Source organism: Lutra lutra, chromosome 16 (assembly GCF_902655055.1).
Source record: "Lutra lutra chromosome 16, mLutLut1.2, whole genome shotgun sequence".
Classification (NCBI taxonomy): Eukaryota; Metazoa; Chordata; class Mammalia; order Carnivora; family Mustelidae; genus Lutra; species Lutra lutra.
The window spans coordinates 46561140-46574419 of NC_062293.1; the positions used below are offsets into that span (position 1 = coordinate 46561140).

Consider the following 13280-nt stretch of genomic DNA (forward strand, 5'->3'; position numbering starts at 1 on the left):
TAGAATTGTTTTTTTATTTTTTTTTATTTTTTTTTTTTTTTAAAGATTTTATTTATTTATTTGACAGAGAGATCACAAGCAGGCAGAGAGGCAGGCAGAGAGAGAGGAGGAAGCAGGCTCCCTGCCGAGCAGAGAGCCCGATGCGGGGCTCGATCTCCCAGGACCCTGAGATCATGACCTGAGCCGAAGGCAGCGGCTTAACCCACTGAGCCACCCAGGCGCCCCGAATTGTTTTTTTAAAGGCAGATTTATGTCTGCTGGTAAAGAATGATGGCTAAGATTGAGTTTATGTGACTGTGTAAGAAACAAATATTGATTATCTCTAGAAGACTATGCAGGAATGTGTGTGTATAGATTGTCTCTGAATATACAAAACACTCATTAAGTGGTTACCCCAGGAACAGAATATTGGGGTCAGAAGTAAAAAGGATATTTTATTGTATATTTATATATTTAAATTTTGTTTAACCTTGCATATATGTTAACTTTAAAATTATTTAAATTACAGTGTGGGTTTTTTTTTTTTAAGATTTTATTTAGACAAAGATCACAAGTAGGCAGAGAAGCAGGCAAAGAGAGCTGGGGAAACAGACTCCCTGTCGAGCAGAGAGCCCGATGCGGGGCTCGATCCTAGGACCCTGGGACCATGACCTGAGCCAAAGGCAGATGCTTAACGACTGAGCGACCCAGGCGCCCCAGATTTTCTAATTCTAAATGAATGTCTCATTCTGTGATTCTGTGATATACTAAGTTTAGAGCTTGTGCCCTTTTATTCACCCATTTTAATGGTTAAAATTTTCTCTAATATTAAATACTTATTAATTAAAACTTATCAGAACAATTTTCTATGCAAAACTAAATTTCAGTTGCTAATCCTTGAGCATCTGCTAGCATAACAGTTAGTAAAGGAAGGCTGAATGTAAACATGAACAAAATTGATGATTACTGTCACATATTGATAGCTGTTCTATAAGCTGTATCTTTTTTTTTTTTTAAAGATTTTATTTATTTGTTTGTCAGAAAGAGAGCAAGCGAGCACAGGCAGACAGAGCGGCAGGCAGAGGCAGAGGGAGAAGCAGGCTCCCCACAGAACAAGGAGCCCGATGTGGGACTCGATCCCAGGATGCTGGGATCATGACCTGAGCCGAAGACAGCTGCTTAACCAACTGAGCCAACCAGGCGTCCCTATAAGCTATATCTTGACTCAGGAGTCTCTGCATCTTGCAAGCAATACATTAGAAACTTATAACTAAAAGCTCAAGAATAATGTTTTAATATTTTGGATGTACTGTGACAGAATGAAATGTGTTAGAGGCTTTTGTTCCTTTTTTGTGAAATACTTGTATGATTTGGAAGGGAATACTTTTAAGAGTGTCTTAAGATTTATGAGATTTTTAAATAAAATATTTAACATAGAAATCAGATTTTGTGGGGCGCCTGGGTAGCTCAGTCGGTTGAGCATCCGACTCTTGATTTTCCTCATGTCATGATCTCAGGGTTGCAGAATCTAGCCCCACGTAGAGCTGCATGCCCACTCTGCGCAAGTCTGCTTGTCCCTCTCCTTTCCCCTCTACCTCTCCACCTGCTTGCACATGCTTGCTCTCTCTCTTAAATAAATGAATAAATAGGGGCGCGTGGGTGGCTCAGTGGGTTAAAGCCTCTGCTTTCGGCTCGGGTCATGATCCGGGGGTCCTGGGATCGAGCCCCATGTCAGGCTTTCTGCTCAGCAGGAGCCTGCTTCCCCACCCCTCTCTGCCTGCCTCTCTGCCTACTTGTGATCTCTCTCTGTCAAATAAATAAATAAAAATCTTTTTTAAAAAAATGAATGAATAAATCTTACTTAAAAATCAGGTTTGGGGGTGCCTGGGTGGCTCAGTGGGTTAAAACCTCTGCCTTCGGCTCAGGTCATGATTCCAGGGTCCTGGGATGGAGCCCCACATTGGCCCTCCACTCAGCAGGGAGCCTGCTTCCCCGCCCCCACCCCCGCCTCCATCTGCCTCTCTCCCTACTTGTGATCTCTGTCTGTCAAATAAATAAATAAAATCTTAAAAAAAAAAATCAGGTTTTGTTAGAAGTCATTTGAATTTGTTTTCTTTCAGAAATCGAGCTATAGCAGATTATCTTCGTTCAAATGGCTACGAAGAGGCATATTCAGTTTTTAAAAAGGAAGCTGAATTAGATATGGTATGTTTCCCTTTTTACAATTATTCATGATATAGTTAATAAATGGATTTTACTCAAGTATCAGTGTGGAACAATCATGTCATTTATTCACAAATGTTACCACTTGTTACATGGTTCACTTTGGCCCTAGATTTTCATCTCCCCTTTTTTTGTATAATCAGATATTTAGTAACATTTGGGCTAAGGAGAATGGTCTGTATGCCTTGAAAAATGTAGTTGAGCAATCTTTAAAAGATTTTCATTTTTTTCTCTAGAATGAAGAATTAGATAAGAAATATGCTGGTCTTTTGGAAAAAAAAATGGACATCCGTTATTAGATTACAAAAGAAGGTATCTATATCTCTTTCTTTAAAGTCACTTGTATTCAGTGTTCTTATATAAACTTTCTGAAAATATTAACATCAGTTACTCTGCATTAATTAATAATTATATTTACTCTTGAAAGGCAAGTAAAAATCATTTTCATGCATTAAAAAAAACTTTGACCTAGATAGGTCTTTGCTGATACATGCTCACTTACACAACCCAGGTGTTGGCTCCAGTGAATCTACATAACCCTGACTTGAAAGAATTGATACTGAAAGAACTCATTTGTGCATTTAAATTGGAAGAAAGCATGTAGCCAGTATGATGGGGAAGAAGCACTAAAGTGTGTACTTAGAGAAGTCATTTTCATCTCTGAAGTTTTACTTTTATCTGTAAAGTGAAGGCAGCAAATAATACTCTGGTCCTAAAATTTATACTTTCAGTAGGCAAAGTTAGTATAAATAAATAATGTTCTCATAACATGAGTTAATCCATAAAAAGCTCTTAGAAAAGTTACCTAGCACGTACATGCTCAATAAATGTCAGCTTTTACTTCACTGCTTTCCCTCTAATTGGTAGATAAAAATTGAAATTTTATTTTTAGTTAAGTAAGTTTCGATTTTGTCACAGTAATGAAATTTTGAGGAGTATGTAGATCATTTTCAATTAAATTTGATGAATGCTTTGTAAATTATTGAAATTTTTTCAAGTATCCTGCATTAACAGATACAAACTAAAGGCAATTTTTAAAAACATCAAATAATATCATTTTTATTGGAATCTATCTGTATATAACTGTTCCTTCTCAAGGTTATGGAATTAGAATCAAAACTAAATGAAGCAAAAGAAGAATTTACGTCGGGTGGACCCCTTGGTCAGAAACGAGACCCAAAAGAATGGATTCCCCGTCCACCAGAAAAGTACGCATTGAGTGGTCATAGGAGTCCAGTCACTCGAGTAATTTTCCATCCTGTGTTCAGTGTTATGGTCTCTGCTTCAGAGGATGCTACAATTAAGGTAATTTTTTCAAAATTAAAGATGTACCATAAGGTAACTATTAAAAGCAGATTAAAGTTAATTGAGTAAAAGAGGTAAAGAGATCCTGAAAATGAAGACCTGTGTAAGACAGGAAAGACAGGAGCTTGGAGTTCCTGAGAGGCAAGCTGCCGGATAAGTTTACTGATGAGTTTGAGAAAATTGGGTGTCACTGATTTAGTGTTGAGCCATAGGTCATGTAGTACTTGAATAACATTTTGTTCTTGGAATGAAAACATGAGTGTACCTTGCTTTTAAGCAGAGATGATAGATGAAAATATAAGATTACAATATTCATACTTCAGGGGGTGAATATATTTTGCAAAAGAATTCAGTAGGGGACTTAACTTGAATTGGACTCTCCTTAATGTATTTTAAATACTGCCTTTGATTCCAAACAGTAGTTCTCTCCGGGGTTGTGGTGATACAAAAGGTTTTCACTTTATAAGTTATGTATTTCTCTCATTTTTATATTTTTTACAATAAGTATACACATTTTGATGTTTCATCTTTTAATCCAGAAAAAAAGTTATTTTTATAATGCCCTTTGATCCAGACATACTACAGTAACAGTTGTATAAACTACCTGCAGAAAGATAAGTAAAATATAATTAAAAGGTTTAGGTAGGTTTTTCTCCTCTAAGGCTTTTTCCAGATTAAGTTCTAGATTTTTAAGTTTCATTTATAGAGGTGTAATTAAGAAAACATAAGTAGATTGTTAAGATTGTATATATCATCTAGCAGCAGTCCAGTGTAAAATACCATAATGACTTAATTGTGACTCTACTTAAAGTAATTTGTTCAAATTAAACATTGTTTTATATGTTCCGTACATGGTTTCTTTCTTTAGTTTCTAAACCAGTGGCTTCCTTATATCCCATGGACTATGGACTGGTCATCCATGGGGTGGGCAGCAGAGTTATTGGAAGAGAGTCTTAAATCATGTGTACCATGTAGTCTGAAATGATTACATACCTAATACATTAACTGTTGCTGTTTTTCAAGAATATGGAGACATGTATTTAAATTACTGATTTTGGGGCGCCTGGGTGGCTCAGTGGGTTGAGCCGCTGCCTTCGGCTCGGGTCGTGATCTCGGAGTCCTGGGATCGAGTCCCGCATCGGGCTCTCTGCTCAGCGGGGAGCCTGCTTCCTTCTGTCTCTCTGCCTGCCTCTCTGCCTGCTTGTGATCTCTCTTTGTCAAATAAATAAATAAAATCTTTAAAAAAAAATAAATTACTGATTTTATGATAGTCTTGTGTACTGTGAAACTGTACTGGTATCATGAGGCGTAAGGATGAATAGGTTAAAAACCTGGTCTTAATTATTGATTTTGCAGCAGTGATATAAAAGCATAAACAAAACTATCAATGTGCCATCTTAAACTATACTTACTGAGTAAACTTTAAAATATTACAAATCGGGGCACCTTGGCTGGCTTACTTGGTAGAGCATGCAACTCTTGATCTCAGGGTGGTGAATTCAAGCCCCATGTTGGGGCTTCAATTATTAAAAAAATAAAATAAAAGGTTACAATTAGAAGTTTTAAAATTTCTGTGTATAATGATCATGCCATATATCTCAGCAACTACTTAATAGTTCTCCCTTCCATTTACTCTTTATTTAATATGTGTTCATGTGGTTGTTTCATTAATGAAAAACATTTGTGTTTAGTTTTTATTCTTTTTTAATTAAATTATTTTAGAAATAGGTTCCTTTGTTTCTGATTAATCATTTTTAATGATTTTAAGCCAGTTGTTTAGTGTACATGTAGAGGATTTATAGGATAGTTAATGCTCTTGGTTCAAGTCCTGACCCCCATCACTCAAAATTAATGTGATCATGGGCAGATTAACTTTTTGTTTTTCTCTTTCCTCAGATGTAAAATGAAGATAATTAATACTAACCTCTTAGGGCTTTTGGTAGGATTAAATGAGTTAATATGAGGAAACTACTTAAAACAGTACTGGCCAGATACTAAAGGAGTACTTACTTGGTGCCAGCAGTGTTTCAGTATGGTGAACAAATTTTTTTCTTCTTTGGACTTCTTTTTTTTTTTTTTAGATTTTATTTATTTATTTGACAGAGATCACAAGTAGGCAGAGAGGCAGGCAGAGACAGAGAGAGGAGGAAGCAGGCTCCCGGCTGAGCAGAGAGCCTGATGCAGGGCTTGATCCCAGGACCCTGAGATCATGACCTGAGCCGAAATCAGAGGCTTTAACCCACTGAGCCACCCTGGCGCCCCCCTTTGGACTTTTTATACCATTTCCAGTCATCTACTATCATAAATAATGTTCTGTTTAGTCTTACACATAAAGCTTTGTTTCTCATTAAATTACTTCTGTGTATATTTTTTAGAATGAGAAGAATGGTTTTCTACTCTCCTTCCATACTTTTATTGTTCAGTTTCAGTAAAACCTAGGTGATGACTAAATGAGGATTGTGATAGAGCTACTTTTCCAAAAACTCAAAGGATTAATATAAACAGAATTTTTTGTAATTTTTTGACTGTCTTGGACAAAGTGCTTGATATGTTTAAGGCTCAGTTTTCTCATTTGTTGGGAAGACAGTTCTTTGGCTTAAAATTATATACAACATATAGCAGTATAGTGCCTGGCAGATTTAGGTAAATTGTAAGGGCTCAGTAAAATGTAGTTAATGTTACAATTATTGATAACAGAAATTTTTATTATTTCCCTTGTGCATCTGATAAATACAACAGATAGAGTAATTCATTTATATCATCAGCCTGTAAACTTTAATTAATAATTTAGGGAAAATATAGGATAGCTCTGTGAAATGGTTCATAACAGTATTTTGAATTGTGCATCATTTAAATTTTTGAAAAATTTCCCTTTTTTTTCCTTAAAGAATTTAAGATTTATTTTTAAGTAGTCTCCAACCCATAACCCAAGATCAGAGTCACACATTCCACCAACTTAGCCAGCCAGGCATCCCTTGAAATGTTATTCCTGATTGTCATGTAGTACTATTCTTAAGTATTTTAAAAAATGACAGGAAATAAAACTGAAAATAAATTCAGCTAATGAAGCAGATGAAGGAGTGCCAACCTTTTAAAAAAAAATTTTTTTTTAAAGATTTATTTATTTGACAGAGATCACAAGGGCAGAGGCAAGGCAGAGAGAGAGGAGGAAGCAGGCCCCCTGCCTGAGCAGAGAGCCCGATGCGGGGCTCGATCCAGGACCATGGGATCATGACCTAAGCGAAGGCAGAGGCTTTAACCCACTGAGCCCACCCAGGCGCCCTTAAAAAAATTTTTTTCAAGATTATTTATTTGACCGAGAAAAGAGAGCAGAAGCAGGGGGAATGGAGTGGGAGAGGGGGAAGCAGGCTCCTCACTGAGCAGGGAGAATGACTTGAAGAATGTGACTTAAGCTAAAGGCAAACACTTAACTGACTGAGCCACCCAGGCACCTCAGGACTGCCAACTTTTTATAAGAGTTCAAAACAAATATGAAAAACTGTAATCATGTCAGTAGAAAATTGAGCTGTGGGACATGAACAGACAATTCATAGGAGAAGAAAAAAATGGCTAACCAAAGGAGCAGAAGTTTTGGGATTGCTACTAATAGTAGAAAAATGCATATTAATATGACAATATATCTCAAATCTGTCAGTATATTTTACTTTTTAGATGTGAATTCCCAGTGGTGATAAGAATTAATGAAGCAGGCATTCTCATTACATTTCATAAAATCTTATGAGAAAACAATTCAGCAGAATATATAAAGGGCTTAAAGTCGGGGCGCCTGGGTGGCTCAGTGGGTTAAGCCACTGCCTTCGGCTCAGGTCATGATCCCAGGTCCTGGGTTCAAGCCCCACATCGGGCTTTCTGCTCGGCAGGGAGCCTGCTTCCTCCTCTCTCTCTGCCTGCCCTCTGCCTACTTGTGATTTCTCTCTGTCAAATAAATAAATAAAATCTTAAAAAAAAAAAATCTTTAAAAAAAAAAAAAGGGCTTAAAGTCTGTATTTTTGACCCAAAATGATTTTCACTATCTGACCTAATATTGCAAAATGAGAAGAGATATTTTTAATATTCAAAGATTTTCATTTATATAATGTTTCTATAATAATGAAAAATTTTAGAAGTACCTGGGTGGCTCCGTCAAGTTGTCTGACTTTTGATTTTTGGCTAAGATAATCATGATCTCAGGGTTGTAAGATTGAGGCCCCTCTTGGGCTCTGTGCGAGGCATGGAGCCTGCTTAAGATTATCATCTCACTTCTGCCCTTCTGCTCTCTGCCAAAAAATTAGCTAACAGTAGGAATTCCTTAAAAAAAAAGATGTTTACCCTAAAAAGGCAGGGGGGTGGGGTGCGCAGCACATTGTTGGCTCAGTGGGTGCAGCATACAATATTTGAGCCCCCCATTGGGTGTAGAGATTACTTAAAAATAAAAATCTTTAAAAAAAAAAAAAAAAAGTTTGCCAAATCTCGAATGGCATGGAAAAATACTTGTGGTGAAAAGCAAAGAAAAATGATTTATTTTATAATCATACAAAAGGTAAATATCAAAAGAATAATAAAATTTATTCTTGTTCTTGATACTTAGACATTAAAATGCTTTGTTCACCATTTATGAAGAGACAGTTTATTTTCTGGGTGTATTTTAGAGAAAATGCTATAGTGTTCTTTGATAATGCATGGAAAGTTAACTGGAACTGAACTGCAAGATGATACCTTATTGTAATATGTAAAATATTCATCTGAACTCTTGGTATCATTAGATACTAAATGGGAGGGCGCCTGGGTGGCTCAGTTGGTTAAGCGACTGCCTTCGGCTCAGGTCATGATCCTGGAGTCCCGGGATCGAGTCCCGCATCAGGCTCCCAGCTCCGTGGGGAGTCTGCTTCTCCCTCTGACCTTCTCCTCGCTCATGCTCTCTCTCACTGTCTCTCTCTCAAAATAAATAAATAAAAGGTTAAAAAAAAAAAAAGAACCCTTTAAAAAAAAAAAAAAAGATACTAAATGGGACAAAAATCTTACAAAAAGGAAAACTACTGACCAGTATTATTCATGAACACATATGCAACATCCTTAACAAATTGTAAGCAAATTAAATCCAGCAAATTTATGAAAAGGTTAATTAATACGACCCAAGTGGGATTTATCCCAGAATGCAAGATTGGTTCCACAATCGGTGTGATACACCGCATCAATAAAAAACATAATGGGTTCCGAAAAAAGCATCTGACAAAAATTCCAACAGTCATTCATGATAATAGCTCTCAAAAAGCTAGGAAGGGAGCTTCATTAAGTTGATAAAAGTTTAAAAGGTGTCTGAGCATAATAATGGTGGAAAACAATGCTTTCCTCCTGAGATCAGAAACCAAAGACGTGGTGTTCAGTCTCAACTACTTACATTTCATGTTTGCAGAAGAGTGCCTTATCAGTGCAGTAAGGCAGAAAAAGAAGTTAAAGGCATACAGATGGAAAGGAAGAAATGAAACTGTCTTTACTTGTAGACAACATGGTCATCTATGTAGAAAACCCAGAGAATCTACAAAAAGCTACTAGAACTGTGGCTGAATTTAACAGAATCTCTGGATACAGGGTTACTATACAAAGGGTCATTGTATTTCTATAAAGTAGCAATGAATAATTTGAAAATTGAGATTTTAAAATGCCAAAGAGTAGCATAAAAAAACCCCAGAATACTTAAGGATAAGATAACTCTAACAGAATATGTGCAAAATTAGAAATCACTTTATGTAGAAGTAGTTGAATATATGGTTTAAAAAAAAAAAAATCTTGTTCATATTGAGAAGGGTATGTACGTTTTCTTTAAAAAGAAAGTTTTTTAGGGGTGCCTGGGTGGCTCAGTGGGTGAAAGCCTCTGCCTTCGGCTCAGGTCATGATCCCGGGGGCCTGGATCAAGCCCCGCATCGGGCTCTCTGCTCAGCAGGGAGCCTGCTTCTTTCCTCTCTCTCTCTCTCTCTCTCTCTCTCTCGCTCTCATCTCTCTCTCTCTCCCTGCCTATTTGTGATCTCTGCCTGTCAAATAAATAAAAAAATAAAAAATTTTAAAAAGTTTTTTAGAAGATAGTTTATTTTCTTAGCTGAAGTTTTTATGTAGTTGTGATCACGTGTACTTTTGTGTTCTTTTAACTTAACATTATTTCATTACTCACAAGTTCTTTATAATCCCAGGTTTTATATCTACTTAGCCATTCCCCTAATGTTGGATGTTTAGATTGTTTCCAAGTTTTCAAAATGCATTTTCTAAGTTTCTTTAAATTGGTTGATATATACCCTCCTACAAGTAAATTTGAACCTACTATAGGAAGAATGGAATCAATCTGATTTTAGAGAATGTAATTGGTGTCGGGTAAAGACTGAACTTCAGACTAGCATTTGACCACCAGAGTGAAAGTTTAGTATGTCTTGAGGTCTGTTTCTAATATTTATTCTTTTTAAATAAAGATTTTATTTGCCTATTTATTTATTTATTGAAAGAGAGAGAGAGAGAGAATGAGAGAGAGCACGATTGAGGGAAGAGCAGAGGAGAGAGACAAGCAGACTCCCCAGTGGGGGCTCAATTCCGTGACCCTGATATCACGACCTGAGCGAAATCAAGAATCGGATGCTTAACCAGCTGAGCCACCCAGGCACCCCTAATATTTATTCTTAATAGATTATTATGTCTGTTATCTTAGGAGAATTATCTTTAAAAAATGTGTTAGTGACTTCCCATTTTTGCATCAGAATGATATATGCTTTTGTTAATCTACTCATGGACAGTAGCCTCTTGTGAAGTCTTTCCTTCCTCTTAGATGTCTGAGCTCTGCTTGTCTATTAGGATTGAGCACTCTTTATCGTGCCCTAATACTCTGCCTATAGATGCCTATCAACTACCCCCAAAACTTTTGTCTTTAAATTTATTTGTTTACGTGTGTGTTGTCTCCTGTCAGACTGGGAAGAGACTTTGTCTTTTGGCTTCATATGCCTACTCACTAGCATAAAGTGTATGGTAGATAATATGGTACTAGAAGTCTGTTTTAATAATTATAACTTCAGTTTTCTCTAGAGAAAAGACCAGTCTGTACTTGAAGATGTGCTGTTTCTAAGTCTCTCATTTGCTCGTACTGGTCTGCTGAGTGACTAATGTAAAATGAGAAAGAAGGGATGGGTTGATGTTAACTAAGTTTCTGGTCACTTGACAGGTGTGGGATTATGAGACTGGAGATTTTGAGCGAACTCTTAAGGGACATACAGACTCTGTACAGGATATTTCATTTGACCACAGTGGCAAGCTTCTGGCTTCCTGTTCTGCAGATATGACCATTAAACTATGGGATTTTCAGGCTTTGAATGCATCAGAACCATGCACGGTAAGGGGTAGTGGATAGTATTTTGATATTGATTTGTACGTGACATTCCAGAGAAAAGAATTTTGTTTTCTAATAGCGTGCAGGTCCCCTACATTTAAGTCTTATGGTATCAGTGGAAGAGTGTATGATGTAAATAACCCATGGAGAAGTCTCAGTAGTTGAGTTTGTTTCAGTTATGAGGTTTAAGTATCTCTAGTACTGGTTATATAAAATACTTAATTCGTTTTCAGGAATATTTTTGGATAAGAAAAACTCCTGGGACCTCTGTCTTCAAGAAAGAAAGAGAATGAAGTTATTGGGGGTTTTTTTGTTTTGTTTTGTTTTTCATTTTTCTCACTTGAGGAACTGAAGTCCAGAGCAAATAAGTATAGTAAAAGCTGGAACCTGGTATTTCTTGCTCACTCTCTAATGTTCCACATACACGATAGTCTCAATGTTAGGTTGTTTTCCTGAGTCTTGTCCTAGAGACTATTCTCTGAGGCCGTTTGGCCTTGTGGAAAGAACATGGGCTTTGGAATCAGATATCTGGGTTCAAATTCCTACTTGTTTACTTGTGACATTGGAAAATTTCAACTTCTTTCATCTGCAAGACAGAGATAATAATACCTGTCATAGGATTGTTGTGAGGATAAAATGAAATCATATATATGAATCATCTTGGTTTAGTACCTGGCACATAGAAGGTGCCCACTAAGGATTTTTGTTTCTTTAAATATGATAAAATTTGAATATTTGGATTTTACATAAAGAACACATGCTATGTTGGTAATAAAAGAGTTTTTTTTAAAAAATAGATAATTGTGATGTGATTACATAGAGAGTATAATTTGAAGGGTGTTTTTCTCCCAAATTAAGTGGGAAGCTTACCAGTTAAAGGAATTCTTTCATAAAAGAATGGAATCCTTTAGGTAAAAATCTAGTGTTTGTTTCTTTGAGTAGTCTGAATCTTGTGTTGCTATGACTTTTTTTTTTTTTTTGCTGTGACTTTAATGAAAAAGAAGAAGGGGAGTGGGAGGGATATAGGCTTCCAGTTATGGAATGAGGAAGTCAAGGGAATAAAAGGCACAGCATAAGGATAGAGTTAATGATATTATACTGGTGTATGGTGGCAAATGGCAGGTACACTTGCAGTGAACATAGTAGCATTGTGTATAAACTGTCAAATCACTGTGTTTGTACAACTGAAAACTAATGTACGTGTGTCAACTATACTTAAGTTTAAAATATTTTTTATAAAGGAGTTTTTTCCAATCATTGTATATTCCTTAAGTAATGATATTTATGAGGATTCTCTAGAATTTTTTCCACAAAGGATAGCTGATTAGGAATGTGAATAATGCATATAGGATAATGCATTTTTATCCCCAGGGACATCAGCAACAAAAAAGGAAATTTCAACCACTGTTTTAAATATGGAACCAAATCTCCATTTTTCTTCTTCTTTTCTTTTTAGTTTTGTAAGTCTTATTTCTAACATATATCTTAGGATATCAACCATGGAAATTTTTGTGTGTATCTAGTGTTTTTATATAAACATATAGCATATTAGTATATTCAAATGCTGATGATACTGATTCCTTGTAGTGTTAAAACAGTTGTACAGGTTGAAATTTAATCATAAATTGAGCTAGCTACTTAATTCATTATGATTATTTTATTAATTTGCTAATTACTTGACTTATGTATGTAAATCCAGCTTTCTTATCAAATTTATATAAAGCCCAGTGTATTTAAAGTTGCTGCGATATTTGAAATCCCACGTGAAATCTCACGGTAAACTGAGGTTTAATTGCTCTTGGTGATGTATTCTTAATACGTTGCTGTGTTATGTGTTTTAGGCCATGACCACAATGTTTCTTCAGTAGCCATCATGCCCAATGGAGATCATATAGTGTCTGCCTCAAGAGATAAAACTATAAAAATGTGGGAAGTGCAAACTGGGTGAGTAGGTTTGGTTGAAAAGGTGTCAGCTGAAGAGATATAAAACAAATAGCCAAAATGTGTTTCTGAACCAATTATTTGACTTTAACCCCAAATGATCATGGTGCTGGTTGTGTTTATATACTTTAATATGAGGTTTTAATCTCTTAAATGTTTCCGATAAAGGAACAGGAAAATTATAAAAGAAACTTCCATGTCCTTGAGACCCATTTTCTATGCAATGGCTTATTTCTTTCTTTCTTTCTTTTTTTTTTTAAGGTTTTATTTATTTATTTGAGAGTGCAGAGTGTGAGAAAACAAGCATGGGGGTGGGGGGGACAGAGCATAGAAGGAGAGGGAGAAGCAGGCTCCTCACTGAGCAGGTAGCCAGACAAGACACAAGGATCCATCCCAGGACCCTGGGATCATGACATGAGCCGAAGGCAGACGCTTAACCAGCTGAACCACCCAGGTGCCCTCAGTGGCT

At 36.3% G+C, this 13280-nt stretch overlaps 1 protein-coding gene across 1 annotated transcript in view; it reads left to right on the forward strand.

Moving 5' to 3' along the window:
* Positions 1-13280, forward strand: part of PAFAH1B1 (platelet activating factor acetylhydrolase 1b regulatory subunit 1) — a 98615-nt gene that overhangs the window by 71497 nt on the left and 13838 nt on the right. The window contains 7 exon segments of the mRNA XM_047706834.1: positions 2100-2184; positions 2439-2477; positions 2479-2514; positions 3301-3507; positions 10706-10841; positions 10844-10873; positions 12712-12814. Coding sequence (XP_047562790.1) covers positions 2100-2184; positions 2439-2477; positions 2479-2514; positions 3301-3507; positions 10706-10841; positions 10844-10873; positions 12712-12814 — 636 coding nt within the window.